General features: G+C 47.8%; 1 protein-coding gene across 1 annotated transcript; it reads left to right on the top strand.

The window, feature by feature from the left end:
• Window positions 1–298: 298 nt before the first annotated feature.
• On the top strand, window positions 299–10,837 carry LOC108808449 (uncharacterized protein At3g60930, chloroplastic-like). The gene is made up of 4 exons (XM_018580593.2): window positions 299–827; window positions 910–1,526; window positions 1,605–1,689; window positions 10,296–10,837. The coding sequence occupies exons 1-4, from the start codon at window positions 299–301 to the stop codon at window positions 10,835–10,837; spliced, it is 1,773 nt and encodes a 590-aa protein (XP_018436095.2).
• The last annotated feature ends 7,197 nt before the right edge of the window (window positions 10,838–18,034 follow it).

Below are 18,034 nucleotides of genomic sequence, written 5' to 3'. Positions count from 1 at the left end.
AGACGGTTCGGTTTACTTGGTTTGGGAACCCGGTTGAATCTTCTTCGGTTTCCAATGTTTCGATTTGTCCGTTATTTACACCGCATAACGGTCGTGCGCGTGATTTTCTAGGGCGAAGGAGAAGTGATTGTGGCGGTTATAGGGTAGCCTAGGAAATTATTACGTTCCTCGGGAGCCGCAATATAGCCGTTTGAGGCTTTCCTTTAAATAGCGATGAAGCTTTGATCTTTCTTTTCACTTCCGATCATCTTTCTTTCTCTTGTTCTTGTGATTTTTCTTCTTTGCTTATCTTTGCGAGATGTCTTCCTTTTCGTTCCCAAGTCCGACGATCACGCAAGAGCATATTGAAAAGTTATACTCCTCGCTTGGAGTAGATCGCGCCGTGGTCTGTGAACTTGCTTCCGATCATGAGACTCCGAAGACCGCCAGAAACGGGTATGGCGGAGCATATCTCAGCTTCTTCGAGACTTGCGGGCTTTCTTTCCCGATTCCGAGACAGCTGCTAGAGATTCTCGCCGGTCTTGGGATTTCTCTTACGCAGCTATGCCCGAACCTTCTTCGACATCTCCTAGCGATCCTCGTGAGGGCCAGAGAGGAGAAGCTTTTGTTTGAGTTGGAAGAGTTACACAGCCTATATCTCATAAAGCGCAACCAGAAGAATCCTGGGACGTTCTTGGCATCTCCCCGTCCTGGCCTCCATGTGATTGGTGGGACACCCTATCGGGATGATCAGTGGCGAGATCAATTCTCTGTTTTCAAGGTCGACTCGTCCACAGTGGGAGATTTTGATTTTTCCCTGCTCCCTCGACGCTGGGCCGAAACTATCGGTAAGGTTTGAAACCTTTATTGTTGTGTTATCCAAGGAATCTATGCAATTGCTCATTCGTATTATTTATTATTTTTGTTTAGCTCATCCGAGGGTTTCTCCGGTGTCCGATCAACTTCGAGGAACGGTGGCTGTCTTGAAGCGCGGGGACACCGATTGGTCATTGTTTACCAGGGAACAAATTCGTACTTTGAACTCGTTTCCCGTCGGTCTAGGTATAGCTCCCGCGATCTCGGGGCCGGTCGGGTTGCTCGAGGAGGCCGAGCGTTCTGATCATAAGGAGCCTACCTCTCCGGAAGAAATTATTGCTCGTCCTAACACGAGTCATTCTGAGAGATGCTCGTTTTGGAGATCACTCAGAACAAGGGCGTCTGTTTCAAGGAAAGCGCCAGTGGATCCTACCCCGATATGTTTGGGCTCCGATTCGGAGGAGGATATGCCAGCTCGCGAGCACGGATCTGCCAGGACTTCGCGAAGTGCTTCGCCGAGACCGTCGCAACCTGCTTCGCAGAGACCGTCGCAACCTGCTCCCAAGAGGTCGAAAAGACGGAGAGTAGGGAGGAGCGATCGTTCCCCTTTATATGAGACTAGTTCTGGTCCTAAACATGATGGGACTAGCTCTCAAGGTTTTGGGACACCGCTTTTCTCTTCCTTGGAAGAGGAAGATGCTTATACCAAGGTCGCCGAAGCAAATGCCAAGGTTTGATCTAAGCGAATTGCTATTTTGCTACCAATTCTTGCTTTTATTGGATCGTTTTCTGATTACTCTTACTTCTAGGTCATGGAGGCTTGTAACGACCTGGTTCTGAAGATGGCGGAGCGCACAGAGACCTCTCAGAGAGATGCTGTTGGGGTCAAAAACGGTTATCTCGAAATCAACGGCTAAGTCTATTTGTCATACGAAAGTATAAGGAAGAAACGGGAAGTGATCTAAGTTTGGATAGGCCGAACGACAAGGAATCCGCCTTGAAACTTCAAAGAGTCCGTTCTCTCAAACCGTGAGGACCCAGAGAACGATCAAGATATCAAATCGAAGCCCTCGTCGAGACGCACGTGCTGGTCCTGGCCGCCGGCGGCTAGCCCCCGTGCTGGTCCTGGCCGCCGGGCAGCTAAGCCCCTGTGCTGGTTCGGCCGCCGGGAAACTTCAAAGAACCCGTTCTCTCAAACCGTGAGGACCCAGAAAACGATCAACATATCAAATCGAAGCCCTCGTCGAGACGCACGTACTGGTCCGTAGCCGCCGGGCGGCTAGCCCCGTGCTGGCCGTGGCCGCCGGCGGCTAGCGCCCGTGCTGGCCGTGGCCGCCGCGCGGCTAGCCCCGTGCTGACCGTGGCCGCCGGCGGCTAGCGCCCGTGCTGGCCGTGGCCGCCGGACGGCTAGCCCCGTGCTGGCCGTGGCCCCGGCGGCTAGCGCCCGTGCTGGCCGTGGCCGCCGGGCGGCTAGCTCCGTGCTGGCCATGGCCGCCGCCGGCTAGCGCCCGTGCTGGCCGTGGCCGCCGGGCGGCTAGCCCCGTGCTGGCCGTGGCCGCCGGCGGCTAGCGCCCGTGCTGGCCATGGTCGCCGGGCGGCTAGCCCCGTGCTGGCTCGGGTCTTCGGATAACAATCTTTCGTACACGAATCCCAGTCCCCGGCCATCGGAAGTCTGTATTTCGAGTCTTTCCCAAGTCCTCGCAGGACGAATCATTGAGATTCCGCATACGAAACTCCGGTTCTTACTCCAATCTAGGACCGTCGGGAAAACTTCGGAAACTCGTAAGGTATCGACAGGAAGGAAGATCTTAAGTTCTTCGTACGAAACAGCGATGGTTATCTTAAGACACCACTCGTCTCAACTCTACGAACGAATGAAGAACTTCCGGAGAGATCGTAGAAAACCACGGAAGTCCTGGAAACAGCCCGAAAGGGACCAAACACGATCGGACAGTCCGTTTACGATTATCTGAGATAGATACGACGATTTACGTTTATCTTTGCATAGCAAGATAAATGCTAAATTTCCGGAAGGATAAATGTCAAGTTTCCCGAAGATAAATGTCAAGTTTCCCGATGAAAGCCGACAAAAATGGAAAGAAGCCCGCCTTGCGGCCCAGGAGGAGAATAGACCGTCATAAGAAGGAGTATATAAAGGAGCTTTGGGAGAGGAAGAAAGGCAGAGCAAAAATCATGAAGAGAGAGAGCAAATCCGAAAATTAGGGCAGATCCGAGATTTAGACTTAGAGAATTCCTGCTAGCTTAGAGAATGTAGGACTTAGGTGGCCAGACTAGCAAGGCAGGACCTAGAACGTCCGGCCGCCCCTGTCCTATTTCCGTCACGTTAGCATATCTCTACTCCTCTCGGAAAGATCCAACGATTAAGCTTTACTTAGAGTTCCGCACATAGAAACCCTAGGCATTAATCTCGACATGCCTGTTTTAATGTCCAACGCTCATACTAGACGAACTCCGCCGAGGCAGTTCGATCTCTTGTTCAAATCTTTCTAACTGAACTACGTCCGACTTGATCCTCGAAAGGGGTACGTAGGCAGCCTTTCTCAAGGTCCAGTCCCAACTCTTAACAAAACCTTGTTGTACTTAGAGTTCCGCACATAGAAACCCTAGGCATTATTCTCGACATGCCCGTTTCTATGACTAACGCTCGTACTAGACGAACTCCGCCAGGCAGTTCGATCTCTTGTTCAAACAACTACAACTGAACTACGTCCGACTTGATCCTCGAAAGGGGTACGTAGGCAGCCTTCCTTAAGGTCCAGTCTCAAATCTTAATAAAACCTTTCCGCATTTATTTGATCACTTGTCGTTGGTTGTCGCAGAGAATCCGGACCTTCAGGGAAAGTTAGGTTTACTTAGCTTTCCTCCGATTTACTTAATAAAAATCGACAGTGCGAATTTCGGTTCCCACAGTTTGGCGCTAGAAGGAGGGGGGGTCGGATTCTCTTACTCAAAAACCTACGATTGGTAACAACAGCATGGCCACATCACCTGTCCGCAACATCGTGTCATTCGGGGACAGAGCAACGGCTGGTCAAGCCAAACCTCACGACGAACTCCTCGTTATCGGACTAACGATCCAGGACATCGACTTAGCGAGAATATTGGTCGACACCGGATGCTCGACAAATATTATATATAAAAACACTCTCGAGAGGATGGGAATCGACCTAAGCGCGATCACGGACGATCCCAATCCGATAATCGGACTCTCAGGAAACATCACAATGACCCTCGGCTCGGTCGATCTCTCGGTCAGAGCCCGGAGCGTCACGAAGATGGTGGAATTTTTGGTAGTCGACGGTCCAGCAGCATATAACGCGATCGTCGGGACTCCGTGGTTAAACTCCATGCGAGCAATCCCCTCGACTTTCCATCTGTGCCTCAAATTTCCGACCCTCTTCGGAGTAGAAACAATACAAGGAGATCGTAAAGCGCCGCAAGTCTGCTTGGCCGCTGGGTTAAAACGAAAAAACTCTGAGCCCGAAACTAACCCAAAAAAAGCAAGCAACCCACGAACCAGCATCGCAGGACCCTCCAGAAATCTTCTGGCAATCGCAAAGAGCTGAAGCCTTAGAAGGGAAACGTGAGCCCACTTGCGAACCAGTAATTTCGGTCTGCCTCGACGAGACTAACCCAGAGCGGTGCGTGGAGATTGGAGCCAATCTCCGCGATCCGTTGAAAGCAGAACTCATCGCATGTCTCAAGAAGAACCTTAACACGTTCGCTTGGGCTGCGGAAGATATGCCGGGAATCGACATCAACATAACAAACACGAACACTCGTAAACCGAAGGAACCGAGCAGCCGACCCCGGCCTTGGCCGTAGCCGCCCGGCGGCTAGCGCCCGTGCTGGCCGTGGCCGCCGGGCGGCTAGCCCCGTGCTGGCCGTGGCCGCCGGCGGCTAGCGCCCGTGCTGGCCGTGGCCGCTAGCCCCGTGCTGGCCGTAGCCGCCGGCGGCTAGCGCCCGTGCTGGCCGTGGCCGCCGGGCGGCTAGCCCCGTGCTGGCTCGGGTCTTCGGACAACAATCTCCGGTACACAAGTCCCAGGCCCCGGCCGTCAGAAATCTGTACTTCGAGTCTTTCCCAAAGTCCTCGCAGGACGAATCATTGAGATTCCGCGTACGAGACTCCGGTTCTTACTCCAAACTAAGACCGTCGGAAACACTTCGGAAACTCGTAAGATATCAACGGGAAGGAAGATCTTAAATTCTTCGTACGAAACAGCGATGGTTATCTTAAGACACCACTCATCTCAACTGTACGAACGAATGAAGAACTTCCGAAGAAATCGTAGAAAACAACGGAAGTCCTAGAGACGGCCCGAAAGGGACCAAATGTGATCGCACAGTCCGTTTACGATTATCTAAGATAGACACGACGATTTACATTTATCTTTACGTAACAAGATAAATGCTAAATTTCCGGAAGGATAAATGTCAAGTTTCCCGAAGATCAATGTCAAGTTTCCCGATAAGTATGGAGGCCGACGAAAATCAGCGTTTCTAATGCTAAAATTCGATAACATTTTACGGAACACCTTTCGTAAAATAAATTCTCGAAAATATTTCACGAGACAGCTTTTGCATGATTAAACTCGACAACATTTTACAAAACAGTTTCCGTAAAATTAACTCGACAACATTTTGTGAAAAAACTCTCGTTAGATAAAAGCTCAACAATATTTTACGAAACATCATTCGTAAAGTATAATAAGATCGTAAGCTTCTTGACCTGACCAGTTCGCTCATAGCTTGACGAAACAAGAAGCCCCACTCGAGTGACATCTTGCCATTCGTTTCACTTGTCTACCCACCTTAGCCTTCTTCGAGTTTCGCCTACTTCTCCTCCCTTTGCTTCAACGATTCTGCAACGATTCTGCACTGTTCCTTCATGTTTCATCAAAAATCGATTCTCGATTCAGTATCGGACTTTTCGAAGACCTTTGACGATGAAACGGTAGAAGACAAAGAGGAACGGACATGAGGCAATCTCGAGTAATCAATGAGACTAAGGTACATCCGACTTAGAAAATTTTATCAAAGTTTTAATTTTTTCGTAGGAAAGGAATGGGAACGTCTTGTGAACTGCCGTAAAATTTAGGGAACTTAGAACCTAGGTGGATAGTCTAGCAAGATAAGTCTTAGGCATTTTCTTCCAGTTTCGTTCTATTGTTCCTTGACTGTTTAGGCAGAACGCGCAAACCGATCTAATCTCTCGAAAAAACCGAGAAACGATCGCCGCGCATCCTTGGCATACTCTTTCCGCTTCCGTGAGACTAATGGCACGACGGAGAGCTACAAAATTAACGAAATAACCTTCGGTAAAACTTCATGAGTAACCCGAAGCAACTTTCGCCAAAAAACGAACCTAAAGTGGAAAATCGTTTCGAAAAGCCATCACCCATAACTTGGAAAACTCCTCTATGATTGGCATGTCTATCTCGACGAACTCTATTCGGCCCTCGGCCAACTACGTCTTTCCATAAAGCCCGAACATGCACTCGACATCGCCATTAAGGACAATCGTCAACTAAACACGATCTTAACGGTAACACAAAGGGTCATGGACTGGTCTTTTACCAACGACTTCCTTGGCTAAACGGCTGAAGTCAGCCTCCATGCCGATCCACAATACTTAGCGACCACCGCTCCAACCGTGTAACGGCTAAAAAAGACAATCCACGATTTGTCGTAAAACGTCAAACGGATATTATGCAAGCAGTTTGTCGTATAACCCAAAATCGGAAATCATACGATAATGAAACTTGATCCTAACAACCAAATGGTTAAACGGAAGATCTTAAACTTATCATCAAATCGATTAAGTTCTATACGCCCCATAAAACGCGGCACGAAAAGAAACGCTCGTAACAAAGCTCCCAAAGCTATACGAGTCATTCTTACAAAAACAAATCTCAGAAGGCCAACACTTCACGAAACATAGTGAAGTTAGACGCTTCCCCCCCCTGGTAAAATTTACGCGACCCTTCGGTCCTAAATCCTCAACACAATTCGCCAACTATTAAACGGCTGCGACAACGGATCCAGTATCCATAAAACGATTATCACATCCAGACACATGTCTCTCATCGCTTACCCCTAAAATCGCTCGCTAAAAAGTAGCATACGGACCAAGCGACAAAATCACAATCCGAAGTGACTACTCGGATTCTATCCTTAACACTTGACGAAAGTATAAATCAAATCATAAGCGAAAGCCCATAATCCTCTTATGGCATGAGAAAAATAAAATCACAGCACTGCGAGACGTCGCTTCGTGCTCGGATAAACATTTTTCGATAACAAATTCATACGCCTTCAAAACGGCATCATTTCGTTTTTGCTGATCACAACAAACGAACTCTAACGTCCTAAACAGACAAGCCACCTAAGGGTAGGCTCTTTTACATCCGACAAGGATCCCATAGCGCGCTATACAAAAAATCCAAATTTGGTTCAGCACTTCGTAAAGGAAGTAGCTCGATTCGTGCCCAGACAAATCATATAAGCCGATACCACTGCGCGGATTTTAAAACGGTACGAATCAGGTTAAAATCACAAACAGGCAAAACGAAAGCCGATTTGTCATCGCACAGCCTCAGTCTGAGAGTAAACCTAGGTCTTGCCCTAAACCCAGCCTTGCTGGTATCTTAACATCTCATAGGCAAAGCGTCAACGACGCGAGATACCAAAACTTGTCTCTTCACTCAAGTCTGTACGTTTTCACGAAATTTCGCGTAAATCGTAAACCGCAGGAAAATCTCGCTTTGTACAAACTACGGATACGGTGATCGTCAGGGAGGCAGGAATGAGACGACAACTCACACCCTGCCCCTCTAACTTCGACAAACAGAAGTTCTAAACGCAAAATATTTTATAAATGCATACCGCGAGTTCAATACAACGCCCTAAAAATGGCAGGGACTCAAAGCCACCAACGGCCAGTCCCGAAATTATACATAATGGCCAACCAACGGCCGAAATGTAATCAAAATAAAAATCTCTAAAGGGATTGATAAACCTAGACGCTCCCCGGAGCATCACCTTCATCCTCAAAACTCACCCAAAGTAGGAACGGTCTCACCGTCGCCTCCATTGGTCGCACCACCACTGCATGTCTCATATGCGCCGGCTTCGCGATCCTTGACTGCGTGGTCCTGGTCCTCCGAACCCTCCGAATGCAGGACAAGGGTGCACAGGGATTTCAGACCAGCAAGAATCGAGTCGAAGTTGAGCAACGAACTCACGGTCTTCCCGACGTCACGTTCAAGATCGCCAATCAAAGGTGATGTGGATTTCCGCAATGAAATACTCTTAGCCAAAAATTTCGATTTTCAACTCATAATCTTCCGCCCGCAAGATCGCTCCCGCATCTTGCATGCTGGGGGGCTAACTGTTGGGGTCAAAAACGGTTATCTCGAAATCAACGGCTAAGTCTATTTGTCATACGAAAGTATAAGGAAGAAACGGGAAGTGATCTAAGTTTGGATAGCCCGAACGACAAGGAATCCGCCTTGAAACTTCAAAGAGCCCGTTCTCTCAAACCGTGAGGACCCAGAGAACGATCAAGATATCAAATCGAAGCCCTCGTCGAGACGCACGTGCTGGTCCTGGCCGCCGGCGGCTAGCCCCCGTGCTGGTCCTGGCAGCCGGGCGGCTAAGCCCCCGTGCTGGTTCGGCCGCCGGGAAACTTCAAAGAACCCGTTCTCTCAAACCGTGAGGACCCAGAAAACGATCAACATATCAAATCGAAGCCCTCGTCGAGACGCACGTGCTGGTCCGTAGCCTCCGGGCGGCTAGCCCCCGTGCTGGCCGTGGCCGCCGGCGGCTAGCGCCCGTGCTGGCCGTGGCCGCCGGGCGGCTAGCCCCGCGCTGACCGTGGCCGCCGGCGGCTAGCGCCTGTGCTGGCCGTGGCCGCCGGACGGCTAGCCCCATTCTGGCCGTGGCCGCCGGCGGCTAGCGCCCGTGCTGGCCGTGGCCGCCGGGCGGCTAGCTCCGTGCTGGCCATGGCCGCCGGCGGCTAGCGCCCGTGCTGGCCGTGGCCGGCGGGCGGCTAGCCCCGTGCTGGCCGTGGCCGCCGGCGGCTAGCGCCCGTGCTGGCCATGGTCGCGGGCGGCTAGCCCCGTGCTGGCCATGGTCGCCGGGCGGCTAGCCCCGTGCTGGCTCGGGTCTTCGGATAACAATCTTTCGTACACGAATCCCAGTCCCCGGCCATCGGAAGTCTGTATTTCGAGTCTTTCCCAAGTCCTCGCAGGACGAATCATTGAGATTCCGCATACGAAACTCCGGTTCTTACTCCAATCTAGGACCGTCGGGAAAACTTCGGAAACTCGTAAGGTATTGACAGGAAGGAAGATCTTAAATTCTTCGTACGAAACAGCGATGGTTATCTTAAGACACCACTCGTCTCAACTCTACGAACGAATGAAGAACTTCCGGAGAGATCGTAGAAAACCACGGAAGTCCTGGAAACAGCCCGAAAGGGACCAAACACGATCGGACAGTCCGTTTACGATTATCTGAGATAGATACGACGATTTACGTTTATCTTTGCATAGCAAGATAAATGCTAAATTTCCGGAAGGATAAATGTCAAGTTTCCCGAAGATAAATGTCAAGTTTCCCGATGAAAGCCGACGAAAATGGAAAGAAGCCCGCCTTGCGGCCCAGGAGGAGAATAGACCGTCATAAGAAGGAGTATATAAAGGAGCTTTGGGAGAGGAAGAAAGGCAGAGCAAAAATCATGAAGAGAGAGAGCAAATCCGAAAATTAGGGCAGATCCGAGATTTAGACTTAGAGAATTCCTGCTAGCTTAGAGAATGTAGGACTTAGGTGGCCAGACTAGCAAGGCAGGACCTAGAACGTCCGGCCGCCCCTGTCCTATTTCCGTCACGTTAGCATATCTCTACTCCTCTCGGAAAGATCCAACGATTAAGCTTTACTTAGAGTTCCGCACATAGAAACCCTAGGCATTAATCTCGACATGCCTGTTTCAATGTCCAACGCTCATACTAGACGAACTCCGCCGAGGCAGTTCGATCTCTTGTTCAAATCTTTCTAACTGAACTACGTCCGACTTGATCCTCGAAAGGGGTACGTAGGCAGCCTTTCTCAAGGTCCAGTCCCAACTCTTAACAAAACCCTTGTTGTACTTAGAGTTCCACACATAGAAACCCTAGGCATTATTCTCGACATGCCCGTTTCTATGACTGACGCTCGTACTAGACGAACTCCGCCAGGCAGTTCGATCTCTTGTTCAAACAACTACAACTGAACTACGTCCGACTTGATCCTCGAAAGGGGTACGTAGGCAGCCTTCCTTAAGGTCCAGTCTCAAATCTTAATAAAACCTTTCCGCATTTATTTGATCACTTGTCGTTGGTTGTCCCAGAGAATCCGGACCTTCAGGGAAAGTTAGGTTTACTTAGCTTTCCTCCGATTTACTTAATAAAAATCGACAGTGCGAATTTCGGTTCCCACAGATGCGGAGATTGATCGGATCTCCCTTGACTTCAAGAGGATCTCCGCTGAACTTGAGATCGCCAAGAGGGAGAACAAGGAGGAGGTCGAGAAGATCAATTCCATGATGGCAGAGTGGGTGAAAGTTTGTGATGAGAAGTCGGCTTTAGAAGTCGAGGTCGCTGCTCAACGGACCAAAATTGCGAGGCTTGAAGCCGAGAGGGACCGAGACATTCGCTCCGCTCGTCGTGAGATGTCGCGTCAGTATGCGAAGATGCTGAAATCTCTGGGAGAGAAGTGGTCCAACAAAGAGAGGGAGACGGCGGCTAGAATTCAGCTTCAAGAGGTGATTGCCAACATTGATCTTCTGAACAAGATCAAAGAGGGCAGCTGCGACGTTGATGGGGAGTTGGCTCGCTTGCAAGATTTGGAGAGAGGCTGTGAAGCAGCCGTTGAGTCCTGTCCCTCCTCGAGTTGGACTATCTCCGAGCTTGATCTTCCGCAAGTACCGGAGGAGTTAGACCTTGGGGGGCCGTCAAACGCGGGAGGCGATGTTGGCCCTTAATTCTCTTTTTCTTTTGATTTCGTTTTTTGTTGGATAACTATGTCATCGCGGATATCCTTATTTTCCCTGGGATTTTTCTGGATTTAAACTCGAATTGTTAGGATATTATCTGTTTCTCTTTCGGCGAGAATATTTTGGTGTTCCGAATTTATTAAAATCTATCGGTTAAGATGCTTGTAGCAGTTTGCTTCTTTATAAGACCTCGAGTTTTCTCACTTAGGTTTCATCTGAGCGACCTGCGAAACCTTTTATTTTATTTTTTTTAATTGAGCGATTATGTCAACAAGAAAATCGAATTCCCGCGAGGCTGATAAGTCGAGAAATCAAGTTGGTAGCGTTGGTGTGGAGAGAATTCGATCCGGCGATGTAAGCGAGGCTCTTACTGAGGTCCTTCGTGAGGAAACTCGAGTTCCCCAGTTTCCTTCTAGACAGGAAGGTAAGGAACCTGGTGGCAAGGACTCAGTTGCTCGTGTGAAGTCGAGTAGTCCCACTGGCTCGGAGGGTCGGGAACGTCCCTCCAAGAAGGCGAGGACGAACGGTTCTGACAACCGCCAGAGTTCTCTTGGTGATGGGGCTGCGAAGCTGTTTCATTGGCAATTCACGCACTCCAAGGACTGTCCAATCACGGACGATACGGATAGTGTGGCTCATCTGGTGAGGCACTTTAAACCTGCTGGTTGCCCACTTCCTTCTCTTCGGAACATGACCGAGCGCGAGGCTTGTGTCAAGATGGCGGTGGCCCACGCCAAGGTTGGTTTGCTGAATTTTTGCGCACCTTTGTTCGAACACCTTTTGAACTTTCCATGATTTTTAGGCCATGGAAGCTAACAACTAGTTCGCGGCGACCCTGGAGCGGCGCCTCCAAGATGTTCCGCGATCCGACGAGCTCCTCGAGGTTAAGAGGGTCGTGAGGGAGCTGAAGTCAAACCTGAAGCTTTTGCAATAGCGTGATCGTGCCAATGCCGACCGTTTGTCTGTTGCAGAAGAATCGGAGAGCCGAATCTCTTTGCTTGAAGCTCGTCTTCGCATTGCGGATAACGAGAGGAAGTCGGCTCTTGAACGAGTCTCTTTGCTTGAGTCGCAGCTAGAGTCAAACGCTTCGAAGCATGCCGATGCTCTCCGAAGTTCGATTCGTGAGGCCAAGAAAGGCTTGGCTGATGATTATTAGGGCGTTCTGAGGTCTCTGAAGGAGAAATGGGAAGGTGAACGGTCCAAGATCGATGATGAGCTCCAGCTTGGGGAGGTTGTCGTGAGGATAGATCTTCTGAAGGAGATAATGGGCAAGAATCTATTGGCTTTTGGTGACGCGAGGTGTTTTTGAGAGAAGGAAGTCGAGCTCGGAGAGTTCGATGTGTCTGTGATGACCGAAGGGCTGGATCTTCCCCATGACTCGGAAGATTACTTTGTCAAGGGGGCTTTTGACGGCGATGGGACGAAGCAAATGGATGGATGCTTTGGAGATGGAGATATTGACGTCGGAGAGTAGTCTGTAGGAATCTGCTCTCCGTTGATTGTTTTTCATGTGTTGTCTTTTTCTATTATTTGCTTCTGTTATTGAATTTAATAAAGAGATGATTTTGACCGCTTCGTATTTTCTTTCGAAGGATAGAGTTCCTGATTTATTTTGAACTTTTGATCGAAGAGAGTTGATACTCGGTCGATGCCTTATCGGCGCAGATTGAGGTTTTTATTAAAACCGATATGCCGCGTTTTCCAGCGGGACCGAAATATCCTCAGAGACTTGATCAGGGCCTTGAGTTTACATTTAGTCGTTTAGTAAGCAATAAAATTATATGGTGGTAAAACTTGTGTTTTGAGTACGATGAAAAAGATGGGTTTTTGATAATTTTGAACTGTTAATTTTATTACAATCGAATTCTTGTTAAAAGAAAGTTTGTGTAATGGAGTCTTTGACTTGGATAGGTCGCTTGTTGCTGCGGGGTGCTCCCTTCTTGTTTTTAATGTTGGGAGGTGACTGTACTCGTGTCGCGAGCTGCCTACGTACCCTTAGGAAGGGATCAAGTCTTAACGTAGTTCAATTGTTTCCCCTTAGTTAAGGGTCGTTTTGGCTTTTGATCGTGTACGAGTGATCGTACGGTCTTTGTCAGGGTATCTATTTCGGTCTAAGAGAGTGGTTCGATATCTTTGAAGCTCGCGAAGTAGCATGTCCGAGAGCTTCTCTGACTTCCGCGAATGGTTTCAATGCCTTTCGGGGTTGAGAATTTCAAACATTGGTGGTAGGTTGATGGTATTGCTTTCATGCTGTATAGCCATGCTCTTCTTAGGATATCATTGAATGGTGTCGGTCGGTCTATCACGATGAATTCCACGATTTTCCTAACGTCGCTGGTGGTGACTGCGAGCTCTATAGATCCTAGGGAGTACGTTGTTTTCCCTGCGAATCCGATGAGAGGAGTTGGTATTTTTTAAGGAGAGTTTTGGTGAACCCCATTCGTTTGAAAGCGTCGTAGAATAGGACGTCGGCTGAACTTCCCATGTCGATCATAATTCGTGAGAGCTCGCATCCTCCGACATCGAGTCGCAGAACGAGGGCGTCGTCGTGTGGTTGATCAAGGTCTGCGCTTTCGTTCTCGTCATTTCGTGGTCAGGGCCGGATAAAGGTTCTTGGATTCTTAGAGGTCTTTCGGCTCTCCGCTGGTGGGCCTTAATTGAGTTGACGGAGTTGCAAAATTTTGACCCTCCATATATGAAATCGATACGTCGCATGATCCGACTGTTTATAGTGGGGGGAGCCATTTCTTTTTCCATGCGGACTGGTATTGCTTTTGCCCTCAGACAGCTTGTAGTTGGGCTGCTGCATGCTGTTTTTATTTCGGGTTCTGAGTTCATATGGCCTCAACCTCTAAGTGCTTTCTGAGTTCTATGAATTTTTCGGCCCGTTTTGGCTTGATCGACTGTTTTTTGGGTACAAGCTCGAATTCTTCATGGAGTCCGGGGATTTGTATGGTGATTGTTATGCTTCCTTGTGTCGAGGTCGCCGTCATACCCTGAACGTCGCATCGATCTCGCCTATTTGAGCTTAGTGAGATCATTTCGACCCGCTTTTTGGGAGCGGGTGGTGGCGAGTTTGGTGACTCGGCTTCTGCCTCCCGAGCCCTTTTGTGGGAAGACGATTTCGGCTTTTTGTCGCTTTTTGGAGTCGAAGGGAGTTCGTCCTCTTGGGAGTTTTCTTCTTCCTCCTTTCTCTCTTTTTCTCGTAAAGCAGCGCGGCATTCCTCAGTGGAATGTCCTTTTCGTTTGTGGAAATCGCAATGCTTGTTTAGATCGAAAGTTGATGACCTATTTTTCGAGGAGCTGTCTATTGCGTAAGAATGTTGACCTTTGGTTGGTGCTTCTTTAGTTGTCAAGATCTTTTTGCTGGCGGCATTTTTGCTTGCCAAGAATTGCTCTTTCAAGTTAGCTACGTCCTCTTCGTAGGCCGCAAAGTGCGATGCTCGATGCAGCGCGTCGTCTAGTGATACTGGGGCTCTGACCGACATTTCTTCTTTGAATTTAGAAGAGAACCACACACCATTCTTCAGGGCGGCTAGGGCCACCCCGTCGTTTAGTTTTGCGATTTTGGATTTGATTTCCCTAAATTTGTTTATGTAGGCTCTTAGAGGTTCGAAGGGCGCTTGTTTGAGGTTCCATAGATCGGCTTCGGTCAATCTGGTTTCTATGAACACCGAGTATTGCATTAGGAACGCCGACACTAGCTGTGTGAAGTTATCAATCGAATTTTATTCTAGGCCGGCGAACCACTCTAAGGCAGGCCCGCGAGGTTCTCTGCGAAGAAACGACAGTAGCCCGCTTCTTTTTCGTTGTCATTGAGATGCGCTCTGGATATTGCGAGTCTAAAGGCTCGGATGTGAGCTTTAGGATCTGAGTTTCCAGAGTATTCGGGGAATTATATTTTCCCAATGGTGCTTAGCTTCATCCCCGTGATTCTTTCTGTGAAGGGAGTCCTTTGGGTTTTCTCTATAGCGAGGTCGATGTCCGGGGCTGCGCTTGTTGCCATATGCATAATAGCGTGTAGCCGTTTGAGTTCGGCATCGTTTCTATCGATGTACTCCTGAAAGTTCCCGTTTCCTCCATCAGTCCTCAGGTCATCCCTCCGCGGAGTCCCTACGGCGGTTGGGGAGAAAGGAGGAACTTCATTTTGTCTACCCTGCTCGAGACCTGTGTCAGGGATTCCGAAGTCTCATGTCGTTGTGTGATGGACTCCGGGAGCTCGTTGGCCGGAAGGCGGGGTCTCGAACCGAACTCTGTTGGCTCTTCCGTTGACGCCGTTGGTTCGGAGAGGCGTGATCAGAGAGCTTTGGGTTCGTGTTGGGTTTTCCCCAACCCCATTTGATAGAACCAAAATCGGGATCACTCTTTCGGTAAGGTTGATATGGACTCAGATCCAGAAGGATTGAGAACTGGTGGGATGAACGGTGACACAAAGGGTTGCGGAAGGCCCGATGATACTACCAGACTTCAGTTGTTGCCGGATGTGACGCACCGGTCCAACAAAGGAAGGATCGAAACTTGGAGATAACCTCACCAAGAAACTAGAAATGTTCTTGACAAAGAACAGAGAGTAAAAACTCATAAAAAGAAAGGAAAAACGTTGATGGCATTGCAATGGAGAAGGATTACATTTTATAGTGTTTTGAGTCAAAGAGAAATAAAAGAAAGTGCAGAAAACAATGCATAGAAAACATAAATTTGACTAGATCTAGTCAAAGTGTGGAAAACAAGGAAGACTGGTCAATACGCGGTCTCAGATGTTGACTGGTCCAGATACATCAGAGTGTCTAGGTTCATCCATGATGATCGGGTCCATCGCAGTAAGGAGAATTGAACCTTCATGAACGGATGGAGACTTTACTTGAACCAAATCTTCAGAGAGCTTAAGAATCCTTGCCTTAGACAGATTGGGATCATCAAATGCCATGAATGCATCAAACAGGTCGATCAGGTCATGAACATGTCCGTCCGGATGCGCAGTACGAACCAAACGGGCCAAAAGAGATAGGCTGTGACCTGAATCGGGTTCCTCTCGATCAAAATGGGTTCTGGCTTGACTGATGGACTTAGATTGGCGAGTAGGACGGGAAAGAAGGCTTGTGGGTTGATCAGTTTGGTCATCTGGTCGTGGATCCAACCTAAGGTCCTTCCCGGGTGTACGCGGGTCGATCAGGTACGCGGCTCGGTCTGTCTGTCTGGTACGGCCGGATGGATGAACCTCGGCTGAACTGATCTGGACGTCCTGAACTCCATGCTGAGCTGGTTCCATGTACTGATCCTTGGGCCGGGGTCTATCATTCCCTCCCTCTTCAAAAGGATTTGTCCTCAAATCGATTGTTACTGTATCAAAAGGAAATAAATCAGATTCAGAGGAATTAAAGTTCAAAGAAAAATCAGTGAATGAAAAGTTTGGACAGAAACTTCCTTGGTGGTTTGAACTCGTTTCCCACAAGTAATTCCAAGTCCTTTGGCATCCATCATTGCTTGCTCTCCTTAGAAACTGATCATGCTTATCCTGTTCATTCAAAACAACTAGAGAAACCACATCAAATCTGCGAAAGAAATAATCAAAGGGTTTCTCTATCCTTAAGACATCATAAACAGGATCAAAGCTCTTAGGAAAATTATCAAGGACGAGGGCAAGCAGCAAACAATCAAACTGATCACCAAAAATTGGTTTCTCAAGTTCAAAATTTGACCAAGGTGTCAAACTGATAAGAAAAGCAAGAGACAATGTCAAATTTAAAAGATTTTCTTCATGAACGAAATCAAAATGATCTTTTTGCCTAAGCAATTTCGGTTCATGCTTGTTCCTACACCAAATCTCTTTCAAAGCACAGCTTAATGAAAACAATTCATGAAAAGGTTTAAGCAAAACGTTTTTCAACCAAGTAAAAATGTGTTTTTGCTTAAAAATTCTCGGTTTCAAAACATTTTCATGAAGAGTAGAGACAATCAACCCATGATCCTTACATTCCTTTTGGTTTGGACAGGTAGTTGACTGAGGAAACACCTCTGGTTCATGGAGGATCAGTTTTGGCTCAGGTCGTTTCCTTCTTGGGCATGAATCTCCTTTAGAAATCTTGTACTCGCGGATAGATGGGCTGGAGAACCTCCGGTTTGAAAAATTCATATCTCCTTCATCCGCGAAGCTTTTCAAGTGATTCCAAGCCTCAGAGAATCCTTGGTGAGTTAGCCTTCCAGTAAAATTAGTTTCATGGCCAAATACCGTCTGAAAGTCGAGATACCCTTCGTGGACTGAACCTTTATCGCTGGCATATCCAAGGTAGCCGGTTTGGACAACAATGCTTCTCCAAAACTCAGGCTGTTGGGTGCGATCAGTGCTTTCATTCAGAGGCTGAACCTGTCTTTCCTGGATACTCAAAACAAACACTAAAAGACCAGGATCATATGTGCAAGAGAGATACTTGTTCAAATCAAAAATCAAGATATCTTTTCCAAGAACAAGTAGCACACATTTCAGCCTTTCAAGATGCTCATCAAAATAGATGTTACAGACCAGAATTTTCTCACGACATGCAAAAATATTAGACATTTTCAGAAAGTGCATATCCTGCTCAACATCTGAACACACAAGCTTAAGTTCAGATTGAGAAACATTTATCAAAGGCTTAAGAGACTTATCAAAGAATGTGTTGTAAACCAAAATATCATCAAGGCTCAAAACAACACATTGATCACGAGATGATCTCAAAAGATACCAAGTTTTATCAGTTTCAAAACACACAAGATCAGGCTGCAAAACATAATCACAAGAATCAAGATCACAAAAATCATTTTCAGTTCTAAGTGATTCATGTTCCAGCAACTTCTTAACCAAAATTCCGTCCAAGGCACAAGAGGATGCAAATAAATTATCAGTGATCAGTGCATGAATATAAGAACTCAGATCAAAGCCAATGCCTTTGAAAACAAATGAGTCAAACGGTTTTCTAGCATAGAAATCAGGCAGCTGCAAATCAAGCTCAAGAGTTTCTTCAAAATGATCAAAACATTTGCTATGTGTCAAGAACTGATCAAAGGTCAAGATAATTTCAGAGTTGATGCCTTTATCATTTTGAAAACAGTTATGATCAAGAAGTTCATCAGGTTTAGAGATTTGAAGAGAATTAATCATGTTTTCAAAAACAGACTTCGAAACAGCCCTCGAGGACGTCAGCAAGA

The sequence above is a fragment of the Raphanus sativus genome, chromosome 6 (genome assembly GCF_000801105.2).
Source record: "Raphanus sativus cultivar WK10039 chromosome 6, ASM80110v3, whole genome shotgun sequence".
NCBI classification, from domain to species: Eukaryota; Viridiplantae; Streptophyta; class Magnoliopsida; order Brassicales; family Brassicaceae; genus Raphanus; species Raphanus sativus.
This window is presented reverse-complemented; position numbering and strand designations above follow the sequence as displayed.

What these genes read in the sequence shown, in the direction of transcription:
- LOC108808449 (XM_018580593.2), top strand. Translation starts at nt 299, where the DNA reads ATGTCTTCCTTTTCGTTCCCAAGTCCGACGATCACGCAAGAGCATATT. An exon ending in TCGCCGAAGCAAATGCCAAG is followed by an intron (nt 1,527 to 1,604) that starts GTTTGATCTAAG and finishes TCTTACTTCTAG; the next exon opens with GTCATGGAGGCTTGTAACGA. An exon ending in TGCTGTTGGGGTCAAAAACG is followed by an intron (nt 1,690 to 10,295) that starts GTTATCTCGAAA and finishes CGGTTCCCACAG; the next exon opens with ATGCGGAGATTGATCGGATC.